The sequence below is a fragment of the Notolepis coatsorum genome, assembly GCF_963971535.1.
Source record: "Notolepis coatsorum genome assembly, chromosome: 5".
NCBI classification, from domain to species: Eukaryota; Metazoa; Chordata; class Actinopteri; order Aulopiformes; family Paralepididae; genus Notolepis; species Notolepis coatsorum.
This window is the reverse complement of record NC_140169.1, coordinates 133,209,814-133,235,918: the sequence shown is the minus strand read 5'-3', so window position 1 is coordinate 133,235,918 and position 26,105 is coordinate 133,209,814. Positions and strand designations below refer to the sequence as shown.

At 42.4% G+C, this 26,105-nt stretch overlaps 1 protein-coding gene across 1 annotated transcript; it reads right to left on the bottom strand.

Moving 5' to 3' along the window:
- Window positions 1–430: 430 nt before the first annotated feature.
- On the bottom strand, window positions 431–25,712 carry ints7 (integrator complex subunit 7). The gene is made up of 20 exons (XM_084314661.1): window positions 25,552–25,712; window positions 24,630–24,759; window positions 24,387–24,533; window positions 23,821–23,958; window positions 23,663–23,709; window positions 21,703–21,902; window positions 20,084–20,206; window positions 19,874–19,991; window positions 19,221–19,355; window positions 18,998–19,095; window positions 17,643–17,882; window positions 16,504–16,641; window positions 14,315–14,521; window positions 11,411–11,605; window positions 10,427–10,530; window positions 10,245–10,313; window positions 8,637–8,769; window positions 7,458–7,556; window positions 6,557–6,742; window positions 431–2,121 (listed from the first exon to the last, which is right to left on the bottom strand). The coding sequence occupies exons 1-20, from the start codon at window positions 25,643–25,645 to the stop codon at window positions 1,831–1,833; spliced, it is 2,892 nt and encodes a 963-aa protein (XP_084170787.1). The 5' UTR covers window positions 25,646–25,712; the 3' UTR covers window positions 431–1,830.
- Between the last annotated feature and the right edge of the window lie 393 nt (window positions 25,713–26,105).

Genomic DNA, 26,105 nt, shown 5'->3' with positions numbered 1-26,105 from the left:
TCATTGGACCCAGTACTTTTTCCATTAGTGTAGGTTAGCCCTGCCCCTATAATTTAGCCACGCCCCTTACATAACTCAACACTTGTGGAAGGCATCATTGGACTAGGCAGAGTACCGCTGTAAACATGCTCGTACAACTCTGTTAAACTCAATGTTACCTACATTAATTATGTGCTTGTTTTTAGCTGTGACCAGCAGCTCTATAGCTCGCCCTGTTGGTCGGCCCGTCAGTCCACAGAAGTGTCTCCACCCTCTAGCGGCCAGTTTCAGGTCAAGTGTGCGTGTGTGAAGGTGTGTGTGTGAATGCGTGCACATGGTCGTAGCTATTGCGGATTTGCGCTTGTTAGGATATATTAAGGTTGATAATGATTTAACACAGTGAGTGAGCAGTGATACAATGAAATCAATTATTTTAATTACTGAAAAAAAAATACATACATTTTCTACAAAGCATATCAGGCAAAGTGAACAAGCTAAGAAAGCCAATCATAAGATTTGAGGATAAGCGGAATAGAGCATCAATAGACAGTTTTGTAGTCGCAACCACCTAAATTGAAATTGAAGACCAGAGTTCATCAAGTCCAGGTTAAGTCCAAGACTTTGAGGGGCCATGACAGAGTCGGGACAGTTTGTATTTTTGGACAATAAGTTGTGTGGAATACTTGCTGCTAGTACTGTAGTTGATGCAGTACTTACTTAACCTTATTCTTCCCGATTGGGAAATTAGGCTTCGACAATTCAACGCCATTCAGTCCAGTCTTTAGTCTTCTGTGCCTTCTTGTCCCATGCAAGATTAATTTCTCTCTGCTAGTCTTCAACTGTTCTACGCCAGGCGTTCTTTGGCCGTCCAGGCGTTGGCTTTCCAGATGGTGTCCACCTTAATGCTACCTTTGGTATCCTGTCCTGGTCCATTCTGAGTGCATGGCCTAGCCATCTGTGCTATTGAGTTGATGCAACACCATTAGCTTATTCACAGAGTCCCGAACGAGGCCTGGAAGCGGAAAACAGGCAAAAAAACAGGGTCACGAGACCAAAAAAAGTGAATCCACGCCTTAACTCTTTGCCGGCCAAACCAGAGAAAAGTCTGGGTTCGTCGCCAACCGTTGAGCGCCAAACCAGACTTGTCTGGGGGTTTGATCCTTTGATATTTTTTCTTTGATCCCCGCTCTAAACACTCACTCGGGGCTGCCTGGGTCTCCCTGGCACAGCTGCCTACGTTGGAATTGCAATGACGTGACGATCGAATCCGCGCCAGGTGGCAGTATCGCCTACATTTTGAACTGGGGATATCAGTTGTCTTGCAGTACCGAGTTTACCTCCGGCTGCTTCCGCCTCGGAGTGGATCAGGACATAGCAATCGGGAGGAGATTTGATGCCTCAGACCTATTTTATTTTTTTTAACCTAAAACATGCTTCTGTACCGATCAGTGTCGTATCTTACCGGACCAAAAATGGGGCTCCAGCAGAACATGTTTACTTTGGTTATAGTGAGTTTTGGAAATTGTCAAACAGAAATCTGAAGTAATGTTTTTAGATACAAAGCACCACATACACGCGCCATTCTGCCCCTAATGGCAGTTCACAGGCATTGCACTCTGTAAGAGGAGTTTGCTTTGCATCTATGGCACAGTATGTCCCTGTTCTCTTGTGGCCTGATATGCAAGAAACACTACTATCTTTTTTTCCCCCCTCCTGTGCAAAAGTCCCATTTTCTTAACATACTCCCTGGACCCAAAGTCTATACAAACTCGCGCTAACCGGACGTTGGGAGTCAGATGTGGTTCCCGCCACAGGAAGCCAGTTGTCGTTTGTTGCCGATGCGAGGCATTACTAGAAGCGGCCGTGCACGCTCCTCTGCGTAGAGGACTGGGGTCCGGCCTGCTGCTGCTGCTGCAGCTGGTGGCGGAGCTGCTGGGAGTACGGGTCCTCCAGGGACTTGACCGACACGGTGGTCTTGGGGCCCGTCTTCCACTCGATGCCGCGCTCGTCCACCACGGAGGCCTCCACGGTAACTGTGTGAGTGCCCAGGATGGAGAAGTTCAGCAGGAACTGGGTGCTGAAGTAGTCGTTGTGGGGCTCCACCCTCTGCTCGATCTCGTTGGTCTTACTCTCCAGTGGCATCTGAAATGTGGGGAAAATATATAAACAAAAAAGCTTTCAATTATATATATATTTCCCCCCACCTCTCATAAATATATGCAATACAATGTGATCTGAATATAAAATATGTCTTTCTACCATTACCCTGCCCATACCTGTACTGTACCTCCCCTCTCCCATGCTGCCCGAATTTCCCCAAGGGGGTCAATAAAGGAATATATGATCTTATCTACACCGAAAAATAAAACGCAGAAGAGGTCAAGCCCTCTGGTTCAAAACTATTCAATCCACCCAACAGGAAATTTATTGTTCAGAGAATATTGTTGACCCTACAGTGACTTGCTATTAAATTAATACATCTTCTGCCGATAATGATAATTGTCTACAATCTTCAAAGTTATTCAGCTGCAAAATAACAAGATTTTCCCCTGGAGAGCAGACACATCGGCCACAGAGTATCTTGGTTTGTCGCTGAGCTGGCCGACACGTCTTCTCATTTAGACAAACAGTTTACAGAGCTCAGCGGAGGACTGTAGAGAGCATTCTGACTGGAAACATCACTGCCTGGTTTGGAAACAGCACGGCCCAGGACAGGAAGGCCCTACAGAGAGTGGTGCACTCAGCAGAGCGTACTACGGGTATTGCACTACCACCCCTGCAGGACTTATATAACAGGAGGTGCAAATCCAGAGCCTGCAGAATAATGAAAGACCCCCACCACCCAACAACAGCCTGTTCAAGCTGCTGCGGTTAGGCAAGCGCCTACGCACACATGCAGCAAGAACAGAGACTAAGGCTCAGCTTCTTCCCCCAGGCCATCAGAACATTGAACACTGAACTCTCCACACACAAGTACACATGAGCATACACATACACACACACACAACACACATGCTGCATTCGCTCACACACAAACTGTCACTTTAAACTAAATGGAAAGGACACTTTAAAGGAACAAGGAAATAAAAGGTCACTTTAAGGAAAGAACTGATGTGGTTCTTGTATAGAATAGTTTAGAAATAGCAAGTATAGCATAAGGATATAGAGTAAAAACTGTATATTGTATAGTAGTGTACATAGGACCCAGTGCCTTAATCCGTAGCTAACATTGTATTGCACTCTCTCAGGACTTTAGCATGTCTATTTTATCATGCCTATTATATGTCTATTTTATTATTTAGTATTATTGCACAATCAAAGCGGGCATGGCCACCCGCATTTCACTGTATGCCCTGGTATGTATGTGACAAATAAACCTCTTGAATCTTGAATCTAAACATGTACCTATAAACACTTAACATCTTTGCTAGGTAAGTGTTATCCATTCCCAACTAATATATTCCTTAGAGAAAATATTTCCCCCCCGTCATAAGTCATATCCTCTCTATAGTGAAGTATGTAGGATAGTAGGATAGGAAGAATATAGGAAATATATTCTTCCAGGGGCAACAATGGCTCACCTATATGAATTGAAAATGGGGGACCCTGATGGAAACAAGACAAACGTCTTTCTCAGGTCTGCATCCCCTTAACAATTGTATGTATTGAGCCGTACTGTATTGTACCCATTCTGCAATCTGTTAAATAAAGTTTTCATTCATTCATTCATTCAGGAGGTAGAGCGGTCGTCTGGTAATCGGTTGATTCCCGGTTCGATTCTGGCTCCTCCCGGCAGCGCGTCAAAGTGTCCTTGAGTAAGACACTTAATGATTGAATGAATGAATGAAAACTTTATTTAACAGATTGCAGAATGGGTACAATACAGTACGGCTCAATACACACAATTGTTAAGGGGATGCAGACCAGAGAAAGACATTTGTCTTGTTTACATCAGGGTCCCCCCAACTAATTAATTAACCCCCAACTACTCTCTGATGAGCAGGTTGGCACCTTGCATGGTCGCCCCCACCGTCGGAGTGTGAGCGAATGTGAGGCATAAGCGCTTTGGATAGAAGCACTATATAAATGCAGTCCATTTACCATCCATTCAGAAGGATTTGGAAACCCGGGAGGAAGGCCAAGTGTCGTCACTTCTGCATTCTACAAGACGGTTACACACCCAACGACACATTTATTGTAAAATAAAAGGTAGAATCTAGTGATGCACCGATGTGAAAATTGTGGCCGATACCGATAACCGATATTAATATTGCTGTTCTGGCCGATACCGATATTTACCGATGTCGATATCTCTGTATAGAAAACACTTTTTTATGATAATCAAATGAAGAGCTATTTTCCAAAACGCATACTTTTTTTTTTTTTTTTTTTTACTTTTGTAACTTATTTTCAGAAATGACTGATATTTTGAAACTATTTAAGGCCAAAACATGTAAAAAGAAAAAAAAAGATAAAAAAAAATCTTGCATCACTAGAATCCTTTCTCAGAACAATCCTAGCGGTTCCTCATACTAGCTGTGACTACTTAGCCACAAACCAATGCAAAGTCAATAGGGTCCTGTCTGTACAAGCCGACTAAGGCTCTCTGAAATTGACTCAGTGACTCACAGTGCACATAGAATATGTCAGCTTGTACAGAAGGGAGCTTGACCCAATTGACTTTGCACTGGTTTGTGGCGAAATATCCAGAGCTAGTATGAGGAACAGCATAGATTGTGCTGAGAAAGGACTCTACCCAGTGGTGGAAGAAGTACATTTCCTTTACTTAAGTAAAAGTAGAAATACACAGATAAAATAGTACTCTGGTAAAAGCAAAGTCCCCCATTCAAATTTCTACTTAAGTAAAAGTAGAGAAGTATTTGATATTGAATGTACTTAAGTATCAAAAGTCAAAGTGCACATTCTAAATTACTTTTGTGTATTCCAGTGCTTGGAAGTGTTCAATCCTTGAACTATTGACCTCTAAAGGTCATGTTAAAGTGGGATGTGGTTATGCTGCTCTGATTACGTCCTCTTGAAGTTGGCAGGCATCACATTTGAAAGTACATAATCTTCATAAATGTTTGCCATGCTTTTATGAAATTTTTTTTCGTCAAAGTAATGAGTAACTGATGGCTTCAGATGAATGTAGTGGAGTAGAAAGTACAATATTTCCTTTGAAATGTAGTAGAGTAAAGTTCCCTAAAATTGCCATGTTTACTATGCAAAATATCTTTCTTCAAATCTCAAATCTTCAAATCTTTCTTCTCTCGTACTGCACCCCGACTCTGGAACTCCCTCCCCCAGTCCATCAGAGACTGCCCTACACTCTCCACCTTCAAAGCTCGCCTCAAAACCCACCTGTTCTCCCTTGCCTTCAACCCCCCCCACCCTTAAACCCCCCCCTCCCCTCCAACCTGATTGATGTCCGTCTCCAGTATTTTTTGTGCTTTCATGCTGTCTCCCCTGTTCCCCCCATGGTCTCATGTTCCTTTTGTTTTTGTTTCTTTGTTGTTTCTTTGTTTTTGTTTCTTTGCTTTCGTTTCTTTGTTTGTACTCTTGCTCCCGACTACTGTCAGCGACTTCGGGTTACTGAGAAGCGCTATATAAATTAAATTAATTATTATTATTATTATTAGTAACTGATGTGTTCCGAAAAACATAGTAGAGTAAAAGTATAAAAATACAGGTGCCTTCGAAGTTGTGCTTAAGTACAGCGCGTGAGTTAAAATACTTAAGTTCCTTTCCACCACTGACTCGGAAATACGGCTAGGGTTCCAAAAATCTGTTAAAAAATAAGTTCAGCAATTGTGCATCTCATTTGATAAAATTGTTGTATTTAATCAGTTGGGGGGGGGAGGGGGGAATCATTATATGGGCTGCCCTGCTATCTAAATATTGGTATGGACGAGGGCTAGTGACCACTACTAACAACAGTGCATCCTCACCCTTGCAGGGGTAGTGTTTCCCTTCCCCCTTTCTAAAATCAACAAAACCTAATATTACCATCCATTTTGAATGATTTGGAAACTGGGAGGAAGGCCAAGTGTTGTGCATTCTAGAAGACGGTTACACACCCAATGACACATTTATTGTGTAAGATGCAAAAATAAAACATCACTCCACTAATTTAATCATTTAATAATGATTAAATGGTAAATGGCTGCATTTATATAGCGCTTTTATCCAAAGCGCTTTACAATTTGTTCTTCACATTTTACCCATTCACACACCGACGGCAGAAGCAACAATGCAAGGTGCCAACCTGCTCATCGGGAGCAGTTAGGGGTTAAGTGTCTTGCTCAAGGACACTTCGACACGCTGTCCGGGAGGAGCGGGAATCGAACCGGGAACCTCCGAATTCCCAGACGAATGCTCTACCTCCTGAGCCACTGTCGCCCCGCTGATTAAAAAATCATTATATGGGCTTCCCTGCCATCTATTGGTATGGATGATGGCTAGTGACCACTACTAACAACAGTGCATCCCTCCCCCTTGCGGGTAGTGTGTGTGTCCCTTCCCCCTTTCTAAATCAACAAAACCCAATACAGCCAAACGTCTGGAACAGAGAGGATACCTTGTAGTCGGGTCCCGGCTTGCTCTGCAGAACCGAAGTGACATTCAGGCAGACGGACTGGATCTTCCGGAACAGTCCGGGAGTCGAGCCGTGCTGCACAACTCCCTCCACCTTCAGAGTCAGCTGTTGATTGCTCTGCACTGGGATTGGTTCAGTCGGTGTCCGTGGCGACGGAGAGATGGCGAGCTGGAAAAGAAAAGAAAAAGATTAACATTTTACATGTTCACAATTTACAGTGTTATTGTTGAAAGAGAAAGAAATATCCACTATAAGAACTATCAGACCAATTTACATTTACATTTAGCAGACTTGCAAGTTCTGTACAACAAGTCAGTAGGAACAACTCTGGCAGGTAAAAGTAAGTGGTATTGTTTGTCAAACAATGTCAAACTTGAGTACTACACTTTTGAGTGCATAATACTATTTATATGTATAATATACATATTAGCGTAGTAATATAGACACAGATTACTTAGTAGTAAAGTGCATAATAGTAAAAGACAGTACGAAGGTCAGTATAATTCTTATTTCTTTATTTAAACAATCAGATATTGTTTGAAGAAGTGTGTTTTTAGTCGATGGCAGAAAATTGGGTGGGTTTCAGCTGTCCTGACTGGTGGGAAGTTCATTCCACCATTGTGGAGTGAGGACCGAGAATAGCCTGCTTCGCTTTGATGATCCCCCCCCCCCAGAGCTCGGATAGGAGTGGGTCTCAGGCGGCTACAAGATACAGAGCGTAGGGGTCTTGAAGGTGTGTAGAGACCATTAACCGAGTTTAATTCGGGTTTAATTCAAACTAAACTCAAATTGTCACAGCTTAATCCTTACTCATCATCTATGTGTGTGTGTGTGTGCGTGTGTGTGTGTGTGTGTGTCTGTTCTGAAATGTAAAATGAGTTACCTTAATGCTGGTTGACTGGAGTTTCTGGAAGAAATACCTCTGGAAGGACAGGGGCACCTTGAGCAAAGCTATGACAGCATCACAGAGACAGCCTGTATGCTGCAGAGCGATAAACACAAATAGATTAGTAACAAGTTTGTCACAGCTATAGTCCTCTGGTCAGAGGAGAGACACCCTGTGACACAACTGCTTGTATGAAGCACAAAGCGTAATCCTTACCGTCACGATGTAATCCTCTTATCTCCAGAAAGACAACTTTCTAGGACTTAAAATGTAATGCATGTATGTAATGTATACTTTTGTATTAATCCCCTTGGGGAAAGTCATCCTCTGCGTTTGACCCATCCTAACTATTTTCGGAGCAGTGGGGCAGCCACACAGCGCGGTGCCCGGGGACCAACTCCAGTTGTAATGCCGGTACCTTGGTCAAGGGCAACGGCAGGATGTACCTACTAACATGCGTGTGTTTTTCTTTTATGATGTGGGGGGAACTGGAGTAGCCGGAGGAAACCCACACAAACACGGAGGGAGAACACGCAAACCCCACGCAAACCCCACACAGACATTCTTTCTGTGAGGAAACAGTGCTAACCACTGCGCCACCGTGCATTACGGAAGACTGGCCACCGTGTGGCCGTGAGGGGTAACTGTAACGCGTTTAAACATGGGTTGATAAAAGAGAAAAACTAGGTAACTTTTGGCCACCGTTTTGCGGAGCGCACTGACGTCAATGTCCTCTTCTTGTCGACAGACCAACCACATCAACCAAGGGGAGGGATTACAAATCTGAGGTATATGAAGAGAAATCGACAGCAAAACAAATCAATCGATAATGAAGGAAAAGATTGTTTTGGCAGTTCCCAACAAAGCTTGTTTGTACAGATTCCCGTTGAGTAACGCACCGTTAATATTGGCTTTCAATGCCAACGGTAACTCATGTAACTTATGTAACATTAGCTGAGGTAGCAACGGTAATAAGTGGCATCGCTCATTGCGCCCTGTGCACTTTTAATTCTCCTAAGTACACAACTGCGCCTCACATTTGAGCTCAAGAAAAGGGCGTCCAACTAAACCTACATATAGTACAACCTAGTAGAATTAACTACTAGAATTCAGTAGATGTTTGACAAAAGGTCAAGAGGCCTGGTGACCCCTTGGGGTGTTCAATGTTGATCTCACCAGGTAGGAGACGGGAGGGTGCTTCTTGCTGAGGCCCTCCACCTCCTCCAGGACGTGGTTGAAGACGGACATCATCAGCCTTTCATATTCACTCTCCGTCTGCACCGACCCCAGGGTGGTGTACTCTTGAAAACTGAGGACAGTAGCAGAGAGGGAGACGTTCAATCTCAATCAAATGACATCAACTACATATTGTAGGGATTATATTACATAATCTATCCTAAAAGTAGTCAGTGTTACACTTGCCATTTCAATGTGATTTCTGAGATCTGATCATACATTTCTGACACTGTGAGATCACTTCGCTGTATCGCCTCACTTCCTGGAAATGCCCGTATTACATTTCCCCACCCCTTCCTCTCCACCTCTTTACATTGCCGCTCATAATTATGCGCATTGTGGCCGGATTGCGTCCACACTGTCAAAATTAAGATTAAGATTTGTTTATTAACCCATTCTCTGCCGGGCATTGTACCCATCATTGTACCCTCTCTACCAGCGCTATAAGTCTATGGAGATGTTCACCTTCTTTGCAGGGCTATAACTTTTTAAATTGTATTGCTAAATTGACATTACTATGGCCCATTCAACATCAATTATCCATCGTTCAGGATGTAGGAACGCTTTACTTTTTCATTCACACATTCATACTAAAATACCGTCTAGATTATAAATATGTTTTTATCGTTTTCTGCAGTATTTCATAGAACGTGAGATATAGGCATAAATGCATATATTAGATGATCAAATGCAGTTTGATACCGATCAACGTTATATTAAAAATTTCAACTGTACATGGTCCTAAACGTCATGACTGGTCATCTGCGGGTGAACGGAGGGGGGGTCGTTTATAATTCAATGACCGACGTTAAATGATTTATGTAGTATGGGTGATATATTGATCAGAGCAGTTTGTATCGAAAGTGGTAAAGAAAAACGCTGAAACTCACCCCAGTCTCCTCGTAGCGTTGGGCGATGAGTGGAGCAAACAGATCCCAATTATGGGATGTTGATCGATGCGATCCATTTCCGGTTTGTATATTACTAATACACGTCCAAATCATGTTGATTATTGAGTTATGGCAAAGATCCATATCGAAGGTGTCTGTATTGAGCCCCGGGACGATAAGCGAGTGGCCGGACGAAAATAGGGGACGGACCGAGCACTTCCGGCACTTCCGGTTTGGCAACTCGCCGATCGGCCACCAGGTGGCGGTATTGAAGCGTTGCAGAGTTGTGATGGCTCAGACAGCATCACCCAAGACTCCGTGGGTGAAATATGAATACCATGACGAAAATATGAAATATTGATCTAAAAAACGCCTTACGGAGTTACTGGCAGACAACGCATGGCGGAGAAACCCGCCTTAACACGTGATTGGCGGAGAATGGGTTAAGGACAATGCAAATTAATGAACATCATTTACATGAGTATAATTTATGCATAACATCACAGCATGATAGAGACGTCCACAACGCGGTCGCGGTTAAACGTCGTCCCTGGCCGATCGGATGATATAAGTCGCATTGAAAAGACAATCATAACCAGGAGGCTAAACTTGATATCGAAGCACACAAATGAGATTGGTCGAAAAACACAGCTCTCACCTGGCTGACTGTGGCTCCAGAATAAGAGCCTCTATTACATAGGAGACGAGCAAGCAGCTCTGCTGTTGTCTGGGCGGACATGTTAAAGAGAAACACAGTACAGCAGAGAAACCAAGCTTGTCGAAAAGACCCACACAAGAGTGATGATGGAGGAGCTTTCATGCTCTTATTTTGAAGGATACAGTTCCACGTTACGGAGGGTGGCATAATCCGCATCAAAGGAGGACTGATATAGGTCAGCAAAGCGGGCAGCAAGGCTTCTAAACTCATCCATGGATACCTTCATCTGAAAAGGAAAAAAAACTCTTATTTAGCAATGACACCAATATTCTGTCTGACTGAAATAAAATTATACATAACGGCTATTCTTGATAGAAAATTAACATGCATTACTAATACATTGTATATCGTTTTTCTTTCTAAATACATATATTTTGGTAAAAAAAATGTATGTCAAAAGCCCCTTAGTTAGAAAATTATTTTGTTTGAAGGAGAAAATAAATGCTGTTTGAAATTTTGTGAACTACCATCATAACACAAGAGTATCATATATAATCTATAAACTGGATGGACACAGCTCGCATTATTCACAGTGTTCGATCGGCAAATAACAGGTAATCGTAGTCAAAATACCAGGTGATCCATCATTAAACGACAACCATTTCCAATGTACTCTGGCTGTGTTGTGCCCTATCGGTTGGCATGTCACCAGAACACCACATATATATATATATATATATACACACACACACATTGTGGCAACCCCAAGCCACCACTGGGCTTGGTGATTGAAGGGCGTCATGTGACGGCACAATGGCTATGCTCTGCCCATATTTGGACTTCCAGGCGCACACCTGCAGCTAGTCAAGACCAGCTAGCCAATCACAACAGGATGTGCGTGTTGAGGAAGGTGAGGAAATAGGGGGCAAGGGACAGGCGCACAACACTCTCTCAAAGAGACACACCGGTGAGAGGAGAAGCCGCCCAGCAGACAATAGGGTTTAAATTGATTAAGTGAGATAAATGGGTATTTGTCTTTGGTTTAAAAAATAAAGCAAACTATTATTTTTGGAACCGCGACTGGTCTGTGTGTCGTTTTATTCTGCAACCCCTACACCTGGAATCGCCACAAGGTGTATATAACGGCGTCGTCTCGGTTCACACACCTGCATGGAGATGCGTCCGCAGCGCTGCAGCTCGTTGCCCGATGTGAGGGCGATGGTGGTGGCGATGGCGGGAGGGGGGCTGGTCTTGAGGCTGTTGCATGTGCAGATGAGGTGCGACAGGGCCTGCAGTGTGTCGATACGCAGCTTCACAAACTCACACTGGAACGTCAGCGGACTCAGGGGGGTGCTGGCGGCCTGGCGGGAGGGATTCAGAGTTAGCGGCATCATGCGTAAAAGCGAATAATCAGGGGCCAGTATGGTTTCCCGCCATGTCCCGGTTTCTTAACAGTGTCGTCTAAATAAGCAGAAATGCCTTCAAAACACAAATAAATACATTATTAAAAGCCATAAAACCCATGATGACAATTTCATAAAAAATTTTAGTATTCAAAAATACACTAGCATTGTATGTTTTGTGACCCAATTTAGTCTTTCGTGGGTATCCATATTAATGTTGCACGCTTACTTCTTATTTCGAGGGCTTGGAGCCAAAGGGAGTGTTATATCACATTTTACAGGAGAGCTAAAACAAATTCTTACTTTAGACTTGTGTTGTTAGAATGCTCTACTTTTGACTAGTGTCTACTTTTGACTAAAGTGTTAGAATGCTATACTTTTGACTAAAGTGTCTACTTTTGACTAAAGTGTTGTTAGAACGCTCTACTTATTTTTTACTAAAGTGTCGTTAGAACTTTTGACTAAAGTGTTGTTAGAACGCTCTACTTTTGACTAAAGTGTTGTTAGAACGCTCTACTTTTGACCAGTGGTGCAGTGGCAAATTGACAGTAGGTCAAACGCTGCATGCTTCTCCGGGAGTCCGGTTGGATAATGCCATGTAAAAGCGATTGCGCGTACTTCAGCCTCAGTGAGTGAGGTATCACCGAGTGATACCGAGTGATACCAGCACTTTTGACTAAAGTGTTGTTATAATGCTCTACTTTTGACTAAAGTGTTAGAATGCTCTACACATGCTTTTGTTCGGTGCCAAAACCCCACTTACTGTTAGTCTTTCCGTTTCCTTTTCATTACAAACTATGGGTCTTCATTTCAGTTGTGTCCTTTTGACATTGAAAGCTTTCATTTGATATATAATACTCGTATTTGCCCAACATGGCACTTTCACCCCTTTGGCTCAAAGCCTTCAATTTAGGTCAGACAAAGAAATTAGGGATGCTCGATATTGGCTTTTTTACCGATACCGATATTCCGATATTGTCCAACTCTTAATTTCCGATACCGATATCAACCAGTGCACGTGGGCGGCGCGTGAGCGGCGCGGGCGGTGTTGACGTGAGCAAGGAGTGGGTTTTAAAATGGGTCGGCGCGACGTCCGGTGCGAGAGTTCTCCTCCGCTCCAATCCACTCCGGGCCGCTCACAGTGGTTTGACACTGATGTAATATACATGTAGTACAATGCCAAAGCAACAGATGGCGATGTACAAACATGAAGGCCATTTTCAACCAATGAGAAGGGTGAACCCGTGATATCCTGTTCAGGCTTTGTCACTCACATCCTGTTAGAAAAAGTTTTGACGCCATTGTTGTTGTCGTTAGCTTACATGCTAACGTTAATGGCAGCGACCATAGCATTGTGGCTAGGCTAGCTATCATCGCTTAATAGAGCTAGTGAATGGATAAACAACGTTATTTAACATTGCAGAATGGGTACAATTACAATGCGGCTCAATACAAACAATAAGGGGCCCAGGGGGTGTAGACTGTTGTAGTGTGAGCTAATTTACACCATGCTCCAAAAAAAATTATCTGCCGAGCGATGTGGCGCGGGGAGCGCTCGATTCAAGGTGAGCGGTGAGCGAGCGGAGAGCGACTTGGGGGCGGGTCAACATGAGCAATTAGCGGAGCGGACCAAGCTTTAAAGAGCGAAGAGCGGATTTCTCGCCCGCGCCGATCCGCTCACGTGGCCTGATATCAACCGATACCGATATATGCAGGGTTTCCCCCCAAAAAAACTGAATAATTTCAGGTAACTAATAATTTCACTGGATGCATTCAAAAGGCTTTCTAAATATAAGCATTATCTGTGCAAAATATGATAATTAAAAAAGTTAAAATTAACATTACATATCTGTTGTTGTTGAATTAAACCAACATGCATACTTTTGACAATAAATAAAATAAGAATTGGTTCTTACTTGCTTGCCTGGGTAAATAAAGGTTAATAAATGTAAAAAAAATTAAAATTGTTATTTTTTTTTATACCGATACCGATATTTTCCGATATCACATTTTACTGCCGATATCGGCCGATAATATCGGTCGGCCGATAATATCGGACATCCCTAAAAAAAATGTATCACTGCGACTGATGCACATTATTTTAGATCTCCATCACTGCTTTCAAAGGGTAATTTTCCCTACCTTAGATTCTTGATGGGGGGAAAAATCATTAAATCATTAACACAAACATAATTAGCTGCGAACACTGGAGATTTGCTATCCCTGAAGTCGTAACAACGTAAGAGTTTTAAAACATGCAGTTGTTGTAACAGAGTGCAATATAAGCATACTACAAAGTGCATACCAAGGGGTCTTTGAGTGGCGATTTCCAGGTTTTAGTGTCACTGGTGATGGAGAGGCAATGGACTGATACCACTTCTACCACTGCAGATACCGATTCCGATACCTAAACTTTTAAGTACAGATACCGATCCGACCAGTCACTTTTAGGGAACAGTACAGATTTGGACTGTTAGTTTGGGATCATTGGACACAAATTCTTGAGATATAATAAATGTTCTCCATTAGAATGATCTAACATGCTTTGGTTTTGGAATCGGATTTCAGTATCGGGGGGGGGGGGGAATCCTCCGATACTCTATGTTAGCCCGGCATGGGACCGATATCAGTGTGTCCCTGACCGTCAGACGCCAAGCGGGTACTAACTGTGAGCGAGGCGATGCCCTTCTGGTAGGAGCGCAGGGCGTCGGCGATGGCGCTCATGGCGGCGCTGTAGTCTCCGTCCTCCACGTGACTCAGACACTGCTCCGCCTGGGAGAACTCCTTCAGGCTGTTCAGCCAGAAGTAGAAGTGTTCTGAAGCGACGCGCGTCCGCAGGCTCTGGTACAACTCGCTGGAGAACTCGTGGCATCCCTGCAGATCAGATTAAAGAAGACAACCTTAATACAGTGGGGCGGTGAAGGCGGTCACAATTTTTAACACAAATGTTTCTTTGAAGCGTATATTATCCAACACGCTACCAGTGACGGTAGTGTGTGTTTACACAGGAATATTTCAAGTGTAAGTGTACTGTCTTCTCAGTGCCAGTATTCTGTGTATTTACTAGAGCTGTGAATCTTCACTGGCCTCACGATTCGATTACGATTCAGCTGTCCACGATTAATACAAGCAGTCAGATAAATGTACTTTTATTTAGAAAGTTCTTAAAGGAAAACTCCAACATTTTGGGAAATTAGCTTATTTAACATCTTCCCTGGAGTTAGACAAGAAGATACATACCTTTTTTTGTCTCTGTGCGTGCATTTAGCTTTGGGAACAGTCGCTCCGTTAGCGTAGCTTAGCTTCATCACTGGAAGTGGGGGAGATCCGGAGCCTGACGTTCCCTTACACTGTATACAGTCACGAAATACACTCCAAATACAACTCCAAAACGTTCATGTAAACATGTTGTGACCTGTGTCTTCACCACGTGGAGAAATAAAAAATAATTGAATTAGACAATTACGTTTTATAAGCAAATATACTCGGAATAGCCTCCCCAATTTAGAAAACAGTAATCCAATGGCTGGTATTGATAATATACTACTAACTACTGGACGCTCTGAGCTAACCGGAGCTAACACAGAACAGGATGGTAAAGCATATATAATGACTTCCTTTCTGGGGTTTTCAAAATAAAAGTGCGACGTTTATAGCAGCGGAAACCGTTTATTTTGTACATTATCTAACGTTAACACGAACCTAAACTAACTTTAGGTTAGTTAACGTTAGTTTAGGTTCGTGTTAACGTTCGATAATGTACAAAATAAACGTTTTCCGCTGCTATAAACGTCACACTTTTATTTTGAAAACCCCAGAAAGGAAGTCATTATATATGCTTTACCATCCTGTTCTGTGTTAGCTCCGGTTAGCTCAGAGTGTCCAGTAGTTAGTAGTATATTATCAATACCAGCCATTGGATTACTGTTTTCTAAATTGGGGAGGCTTTTAATCGTCAAGGTAAGAGGATTTTAAGTCATGGTATCCATAAACTTCAATCGGTTCGGATCCTTTGAATGAATGAGAATGTCAACAATCACGACGACACGTTGAAATCACTGACTGCGCTCAGAGAGGATTGGTTAGGCAAAAAATAGTTCCAAGTATATTTGCTTATAAAACGTAATTGTCTAATTCAATTATTTTTTATTTCTCCACGTGGTGAATACACAGGTCACAACATGTTTACATGAACGTTTTGGAGTTGTATTTGGAGTGTATTTCGTGACTGTATACAGTGTAAGGGAACGTCAGGCTCCGGATCTCCCCCACTTCCAGTGATGAAGCTAAGCTACGCTAACGGAGCGACTGTTCCCAAAGCTAAATGCACGCACAGAGACAAAAAAGGTATGTATCTTCTTGTCTAACTCCAGGGAAGATGTTAAATAAGCTAATTTCCCAAAATGTTGGAGTTTTCCTTTAAATCAGAATGTCAAAATAAATGTCTTCACTAGTGTTGCATGATACAGATACTAGAAAGGTATCTCGATACCCAGCTGTTAAAAACGGTTCAATACTCTTTTTTTTTTATTAGTATCAGTATTAGTATCAATACTTTTAAAATAGCCTGATGCTGTATTTTCTATGAGTTGAGTGGATGCATGACCAGAGCACTAGCTTTAGTAATACAATAATAATAATAATAATATATTTGATTTGTAGGGCGCTTTATAGTTGTGGAGCAAATCCCAAAGCGCTACATTGTAAAAGAGCATAAAAGCTATCTCCGCATCGCGATGCATCTTACAATCGAGACATTTCCACACCTCTAGTATTTACACAGAAATGCTTCCTCTGAGAGTGTGCGGTATCCGACAAACGCACGGGTGTGTCGACACATAAGTGGATCTAATCACCATGCGTGAAGCTTGCCGCGCAATGCGATACACCGTCCAGCCGTTGGCCACGTTCTCCAGCTGTTGCTTGATCACCATCTTCACCTCAGAAGATAGAGATGACTGGCTGGCCACGAAGATCACTGTTGCTAAGGAAACCTGAGGAACACGCAAAAGTGGGAAAGTGACGTGTGGGAATCGTATGCAACGTAACAACCTTTTAACAAAGTTCAAATGTACAGCCTTTCATGGTTGACTATGAGAATGATACATATATATATTATATACACATACATTGTGTATATGTATACACAGTATATATAAGATAAGATATTCCTTTATTGATCCCTTGGGAAAATTCAGGCATGATAGCAGCATGGGGGAGGAGAGGTACGGGCAAGGTACTAGTAGAAAGATATTTATATAAATATAGGCAATCAAATTTGATCTAAATATTATATAATAATATAATTAACTCTGAATATAAGAATATGATCAAGTAAACGGTGTAATCAAAGACGCAGATGAGGGTCTGTATGCCCCATCAGTTATATTATATTTTACAATAAATATGGGTAATAAAGAATTCTAATCTGAATATATACTATGAGTAAAGTAAAGTAAAGTAAACGGTATACACAAAGTACCCTAACTGGCATGATATACGTCATACATTATATATATATATATATATTAATGTATAACACTCAAGGACGTGTGTCATAGTAGCTGCCGTAGCTGTGAAATGATTTACTACAACACGCTTCCTTGAGTGTTCTATTGCTTTTACAGATCAACATATTTTATTTATTTTATTTTTTATTTAACCTTTATTTATCCAGGCAAGCAATTAAGACCAAATTCTTATATACAAAAGCAGCCTGCCAATTTCATAGTGAATAAAACACAGTTTTGATGAACAGTTCATTCAACTCTGTGTAATATGTGTTGCTAAGCGACTCCTCATTCGCTATAACACCACAGCTCTGGGGAAAACGGATCGCTTGATTGGAACTGACATGTTACATACTTCCCTTGGGTGGGGGGGGGGGGGGGGAAGCAACAAGCAACAGCTGTGATTGGAGGATCAAGAAAAGAGGGCGGGTTTGAGATATAGTCAATTATCTTCTATCACATCTCCACGCTCCCCAGCTTCTCACCAGGAGCTCCTGCTGCTTGTCGGTGGAGGAGTGGCTGGCCACCCTGTACAGGTCCACCAGGTCGCCCAGCATGCCGTCGCCCAGGACCGGCAGCTGGGTGGCGATGGCTGCCAGGGCGTGGCACGTGAGAACGCGGGAGGAGTCACAGGACGAGTGCAGCTGGCAGAGCAAGAACTCCACCGCCGATTGGCTGAGGTGCGGTCGACTCTTCAACAGCTGGACCAAGGAGGTGAGCGCCGTCTAGGAAGAGGAGAAAAATGAACTATTTCCCTCCCCATTTCATTAGACTCATTTAAAGGGCTGTACTTAACACAACACAAGGATTCAATGTCGACGATGACATCACTGGTGGCCATATTCAAACTCATTTGCTCTCAATAAACTGTCAAACTAAATGAACGTGTGCAAAACGGTTAAGCGTTTTTGGATATGTGTGAGATTATGTGCAAAATAGATGAGCATTGTTTTTAGTTTTTTTGTGAAGTGCCCCTTTGAGCATAATGATGCACCCAAGCGTGCCGAGTCCATATGGGCTTACAAGACCATTGTATTCAAATCATAAATAGAAAGATACAGTCACAAAAGAAAAAACAGTTCTAAACTAGGAAAGTCTAATGTATAAATCATACATACAATTTATTTGGAGTTCTGTTGTAATTGGAAATAAAAAGTGAGAAGCAGACTGTTCAAGTGATGTTGACACAAGTTGTTGAAAAAGGTCCAATTTGTCCAAATCTCAACAGCGTCCGTCTGCTTTCTGAACGCAGACATGGTGAATTGAGCGTCTTTGAATGAAAACAAAATATTTGATCGTTCGAATGGAGACGTCAGCGTCCAGAGGGGACATTTTGACAAAGTGGATCGTTTCAACAACGTCACGGTGAGCGTTTGACAAAACAAGTGGCCTGGGTTTCATGTTCAGCTTCTATAGAACGTTGTCGAAACACCAGGGGGGTTCCGACAAGGAAACTATAAAAGAAGGAAGGGTCATCATGTCAGAACACCAGCACTCTATGCTCTGCTTGGTGCCAGACTTTGGTGTCAGTTCAATTGAAGCCTGTATTCAAATTCTAAATATACCAACCTATCTGAAGAAATACGAAATCAACCAATATATAAAATGTTAGCTAGTTAACAATGTAACAAATTGTCGTTGATTCTGACATCGGAGGTAATGACCCGTTGAAATGATGGCTGATCCCATTCAACTCAATGTCGGACAAACTGGACGTTTCCACACTCGGCACCAATGTGCGCTCACGCGCTACAGTGACGTGATGACCCTTCCTTCTTTTATAGTTTCCTTGGGTTCCGAGTTCATCTCAGTGAATGGCCATTTTTCTGCAACGTTTCACCTTGAGTGTGGCCTGTGCACTGGGGCTGTTGTCCTGACAGCAAAGCATGACGAGAGATTCCACTCCCATCACTGTGTCCTGCTCCAACTGGCCCATATCTGGGAAATTAAACAGAGAAAACACAAGACGGTGTGCATTTAGCCTCTGACAAATTATACACCAGCGGAGCATTCGTGAGAGGGACCACCTGACCTACTAGACATCACACCCGTCCTCAACTCACCTTTCTCTGGACAGGAAATGGCAATGTTGGTGAGCACAATCACCCCGTGAGCAGCCACGGCCAGGTTGCTATGGTAACAGCATTCCTGTGCCAGCTTAACCAGGTCAGTGAGTCGAGGAGGAACAGAAGTACCACCTGAGGAAGAGACGGTTTTAAATAAGGCCTCATTCATTCTGTTTTCCCAGAATGTTTTAAATAAGACCTCGTTCGTTCTGTGTTTTCCCAGAATGTTTTAAATAAGACCTCGTTCGTTCTGTGTTTTCCCAGAATGTTTTAAATAAAACCTCATTCATTCAGTGTTTTCCTGAATGTTTTAAAATAAGACCTAATTCGTTCAGCATTTTACCAGAATGTTTTATATAAGACCTCATTCATTCAGTGTTCATGAATATTTTAAATAAGTCCTTATTCCTTCAGTGTTTTCCAGAATGTTTTAAAATCAGACCTCATTCATTCAGTGTTTTCCAGACCTCATTCAGTGTTCATGGTGCAAAACAACAGACCCTAAAACACACACTCGAGGTTTGGCCGCTATCAAATGATTACTTATGTGGAAATCATTTAAATATAGATAGAAAAACTATGAATAAATGTATGAATGTTGTTTTGTAAGAATGGTCTAGGCTGAATATCCATTTCAAGATAAATCCCACCTGTCACAGGGTTGAAGTACTGCTTGATGGCAATAGTTCCAGAGAGGGTGGAGAGGACAGACAGCATCCCCAGCTTCAGGCTGTTGTAGGGGCTAGTCAGGGCACACTCACACAGAGTCTGCAGCCAGAAGTTAGAATACATTATTATTAACTAGATAAAATCATCCTTATGGCAGTCCAACACTGGAACGTTATAATCTGTAACCCCACCTGAGTATTCTCCCTGATCCAGAGGTGGGGGGCCTTCTTAGCCAACATCTTCAAGTCCTGAATGGCAAGTCTCTTGATGGCTTTTCTTGGGTCATCTTTCAGATACTGAAGAAGAAGCTGTAACTGTGGGGAGAGGGGGGGGGGTGTTGTTACAGACCTCAATGATAATATATATATACACAGTATATCTTATTTTACATATCTGTAGATACTACATCTATATCTGTACATATCCCTTACCTACTCTGTATCACTGTACATATTGGTATTAGAACTCTGTACATACATCTGATTCACCCAGTAGTACAAATTTATATATTTTATACCCAGTTTAATCACCTGTACATTGTATATTACTATTGCACTTTACTGTTACATTTGCACTCTGGTTGGATGCCAAATTTATTTTTGTTGTACAGTACTTGTGCTGTATAATGACAATATATTTGAATCTAATCGAATATCATTGTCTGAAACAGCCATGGAGTTGTAACTGTGGGAAGGGGGGGGTGTTACAGAACAGGGCTGTCACTTTTCTCTCCAAATATCAAACTATCGAACGAACCAGGCAAAATGTTGATCATACTGTAATGATGTGATCGAAGTCAATATTGATATTACTTCATTCATATTCAGAAGTCTTGCTCTCGCTGCATGTCTGCTTCTCTCCGTTTCTCCGCTCTGCTTGATCGACTGCTGAGCACAGCAGAGGCGAGAGCTGCAGACTGGGGCTGCGTGAATTCATCCAAACTGATCCAATCATATGGGCACAAAACTCTCTACAGGAGGTGTATCCAGGGTTACGAATAAAATGATGTCTCGCATCTCATCAATCGTGCCATTCTTTCGCTACAAATTAGTGCGTCCCTCTCTCTCTAGGACGCAGCACTGGGAGACTATTTAACTTAAATTGATGACTGATTCATTAGGTGACTACATGCATCAGCTTGCTACTTAGTTAGTGACCTAATCCGTTAATCCAGGGGTGTCAAATTAAATTACCAAGGGGACCAAAATTTTAAGTAAAGATGGTTTTGAGGGCCAGACACATATTACCTAAAAAAAAAGGGCATTTTCCTGAGGTCAGTAACTTAATTTGGTAATTTTGTTTATCTATTCAATTTGTGCATACCAGCTCGATATTGTTGTAAATGCATTTCTTTTCATTCTCTGGTGCCTCAATGACTACAAGGAGGGCTGTTTAAAAGGTGGGTAAGGAGGCATAATTTATGGATTATTGGCTTACTTTTAGATTCATCTTTTCATAGATTGAAATGACATATATTACGATTGATGCATTTTAATTCAATAACAGGCTATGTGTGGATAACAGTCTCTGCTTTTGCGTGAAAAAGTTGGGACATTTGTGTGAGGTGCGCTTGATTTTTTATCACAGGCCAGTTGAACGGTGTCTAGGAGAGGCAGCGGGCGAAAATGAATTGATAAGCAAATTCAGTCTGGGGGCCGGATGAAAATGCCGGGCGGGCTGGATTTGACACAAGTGCGTTAATCCATCACTGCAATGTCGGGCAGCCATGTCGAGGGTCAAGACATTTCCCAAACCGCTTTCTGCCCGGCAACACTGACCCGACCCTCATCTTAACCACGCTAGGCCCCACCTGCTTAGGGATGTCGATGAGGGAGGAGGCTGCCAGCCGGGTGAAGGTGTGCAGAGTGACGATGACCATGGGGGTGGAGGGGTAGGAGTTGACCAGCTGCTGGAGGAGCTCCCTGGTGCTGGAGGCCAGGCTGGCGTCGTGATGCATGTGTTGCAGCATGGGGATCAGCTTCAGCTTCAGCTCCACCGGAGTGTCCAGACCTAAGGCAACACGAGGCAAAATGTTGGGGATGTTGATCTTAACCTTAGCATTTGTCCTTTTATACCATCTGTGTTTTTTCTTACTGTCCATGTTTTTTTTTTTTTTTTTTTTACCGTTTCTGCTCCTGTATTGTGGATCCAATGTGGATCCGTCCATACATGGCAAATACAATCTCTGACAAGGTATTCCTTTATTGATCCCCTTGGGGAAATTCAAGGTGAATTAAATCTGAATATAAAATATGAGAAAAGTAAACGCTATACACAAGGTGCAGATTAGGGTCTGTACCTTATTGTTCATAATGTATGTTATAGTCCGTGCAGGTCTTGGTGGTTAAGAGTCAGACACACTTGGTGGTTAAGGGTCAGACATTCCTAATAGTTCTCAAGTTCTGCAGCCGTTAGTTCTCCAGTTGAGGGTGGGCAGGGGAGTGTGAAGAATGGAATCGCAAAAGTAACCGACTACCACAGGCGCGATGGATCCACTCTACATCGCCCTCAATTTTCCTGTGCTTTCTTTTTTGTTGTCCTTAGCTCCATTTATTTAAAAAAAATAAATGTAATGTTCTTATGTACCTTAGATACCATTGTTACCTTGTGTGTATATATATATATATATATATATATATATATATATATAGAGGTGTATTGGTATGTATGTATGTATGTATGTGTGAATGTGTGTTTCATTACATGTATATATACATTCATACCAATTATTTGCCTGTTTTATTCTCCATCCATCGATCATCCATTGCAACACTATATTATCACCGACATCCAGTTGGGGGATCCCCTTTAAACAGCCCATTTGAGGTTTCTCTCCTCCACACCGCCTGTGGTGCTTTCCCCCCCCCCTACTGCTAGTTTTTTAGTGAGTCATTCCTTATCTTCATTGGGGAAAGTCTGGGAGTGTTGCATACCGGTATTTGGATTTTATGGTGGTTTTTGTTTTTGATCTTTTGTGATGTTTCTTCTTGACTTGTACAAGAAGACTTGTACAGCCCATGGGGGCTATTCCATGTGATCTCAGGCTATACAAATACATTTGATTTGATTATCTGAATGAATATCCAAATGAATACCCATCTACTCTACGCTGGAATTTGACTGAAGAGGGATGAAGGACGTGCAGGACTTGTACATTTGTTAAATCAAAAATAGAAAGGGTACCCTATGACTTCTAAATGAGTGCACAGTCTGTATTTCTATGAGAGTATACAGTTAATGATTTAAAAAAAATTGTATCCTCTTTTTCTCCGCCTGATTTTTTCTCCCCATCCCAATTTAGTTGTTATGCCAATTCCCCCCTCCCCTACCTGGTTGTTGTGCGCATGTTCCTCCTACTGGTCGGTACAAGGGAGCCCTGAAGTCCACCACATGCTTCCTCCGACACATGTGGAGACAGCCAGTGGCTCTTTTTTCACCTGGCAGCGAGGACTCTCATTGGTGAAGCGTAACGCGTGGGAGGTCACGCTGCCTTCACCATTTCCTGCCTTTCGCTGAGCAGGCGCCCAGACCCGACCTGTAGGCGTCGCTGTCCACAACGCCAGATTACCACCCACGACTTCCCTCCCCCTAACTCAGCCAAACGAGTTAGTATGACGACCGGCCCAAGCCGCAGGGCCATGCTGACTCCGGGAGTCGAGACCGCAGCCTCTTGCATTGGTGACGAGCGCAATCTCCGCTACGCCACCGACCGCCCCTCAGTTAATGAATTCTAACTGTGAATGTTTAATGTACAGAGCTGAAGTTTTTACCTTGAATCATCTCGCTGATTTTGTTGCAAATTCCAGCAGCAAAGTCTCTGAAAATTAAAAAAGGTAATGCAAAAAAACATTAGATGTTTAAAAAAAAATTTAACCATCAACACAGATGTATATATTGAAGCTAATCTCTAACTATCAACTCCCCATACTTTGATTGTGCAGAAAAGCTTGCAGAAGCATATATAGCTGCCTCGACTTCGACGTTGTCATGAGAGTCCAGACTTTGGCGGATGGTGTGATGGGCATTCTTTCTCTCTGGGATGACGGAGGCCAAACTGCCAAGCATCCTGAATGAAGAACACCAAGGGACAAGTGATCATTAGACCTTCCCGTTTCATACAGGCGACTGGACAGAATAGGAGGCTGGCATGCACGTGTTGTTTATTTTTTTTTTAATCAAATGATTTAATGAGTTGAGGCCCTGTATAGGCCCATCTGGGTCTCTTGCCTCTACTCAGCACCTTTATATACTTTCTGTCATGGTCAATGTTTTTACAGTTTTTTTCTGAAATGGTGCGAAATAAAGAAATAAAAATTAATAAATAATGTGCCATTCATGCTCCTCTCCTCTGGGAGTGTGCCTCTCTCCAATCTTGAGCACAGATGAATTTGGATGGATTCATTTATCTAATTCTGGAGCCTTGCATTATATAAAAGTTCAGTATTTCTACCAGAGGAGTGGTTTTAACGACGTATTTAAGTCCAGCACACATACCTGAGAGTGATGGCTCTGGCCACGGGATCATTGCTATGGATAACAGAAAACACCCTTTTGACAAATTCATCCACATTTAGGATCTTCTCCAAGTGTTTCTCACTCTGTTGAGTCACCTTCAACACGCAAAGGCGCAGGAAGTTGTTCCTGGAAGAGAGTAATGATTGAATAAGTGCCCAAACGTCATCAAAAAGTATTAACATTTCAGTTTAACAAAATACAATTATAACACAACCATCATACCCAAGCCTGAATATGTCTGCTAGTTTCAGAAAAGCAGAGTTGATGAGGATGGGGAAAGGGTACTTCTGGAACAGTTTGGGGAAGAGCACCACTGCCTCACACTGTTCTCCAAGCTTCCCCGACCGCAAACCTGTCAGTCAAACAAAACCAAACATAACTGCTCTGCGTGATTGTAAGTAACACAGCAACAACAGACTTGTAAAGCATCCATGATTGATTGATTGAAAACTTTATTAACAGATTGCAGAATGGGTACAGTACAGTACAGCTCAATACACACAATTGTTAAGGGGATGCAGACCAGAGAAAGACTTCCGTCTTGTTTACATCAGGGTCCCCCATTTTCAATTCATCATAACATGACATACATGGCCCAGAAGTCCTGCCTTCTCTTTCTGCTACTGTGTGTGAATCCACTGGGACTAACCTATATATTAGGCAGAGGTTACAGGTCACATGTCTCTATTCATAAGAAACCTGTTCCAGTTGTGGCTAAGAACAGGTAAAAGATTCCATGACTAAGTATCTGTTTGGGTAAACCTTGCAAGTTGCTGGTGTGGAGGGAAAACTCATTTAAATATGCCCTACACCTAGACTGATTGATTGATTGATTGATTGAAAACTGTATTAACAGATTGCAGAATGGGTACAGTACAGTACAGCTCAATACACACAATTGTTAAGGGGATGCAGACCAGAGAAAGACTTTCGTCTTGTTTACATCAGGGTCCCCCATTTTCAATTCATCATAACATATGACATACATGACATACAGATAGACAGTACTGCTACATCTATACATTTATGACTACATCCATCTTCTCCAGACATGAATGGGACGACGACAACAACACACATTGGATCATTGCTAACGTTAGCTAGCCAACGTTGGCTAGTTTACTACGTTACACACGTTACACACCTTTGTCCAATTCCATAAGAGCAGAATTGGCGTCCAGTTCTTGTTCTCCATAGCCTGCCTCTGACAAGAACGACCGTGCAGTTGAAAGCGACATCGCGGTTTATATTTCCCACTTGAAGTTACTTTGCAAAAACCTTGACAGTTGCCTTCAGCTAGCTAACATTTCAAATAGCAACAATGAGGTGTCTCCCCGGTACAATTAGTATCGGACTTCACATTAAAAGTCCTATGTACGTTTGATTGGTTGATTGATTGATTGATTGAACACTTTATTAACAGATTGCAGATGGGTTCAATACAGTACAGCTCAATACACACAATTGTTAAGGGGCTGCAGACCAGAGAAAGACTTTCGTCTTGTTTACATCAGAGTCCCCCATTTTCAATTCATCAGGACATATCATACATGATATACAGATAGACCGCATTTATGACATACCAGATTTACAAATACAGTACTGTTTGTGATACAAACAGCCGGGAAATCCCGTCGGGAGGTCAGGTCAGCCATAGACCCATAGTAGTAGTCAGTAGGAGCTTTGGAAATGGTCACA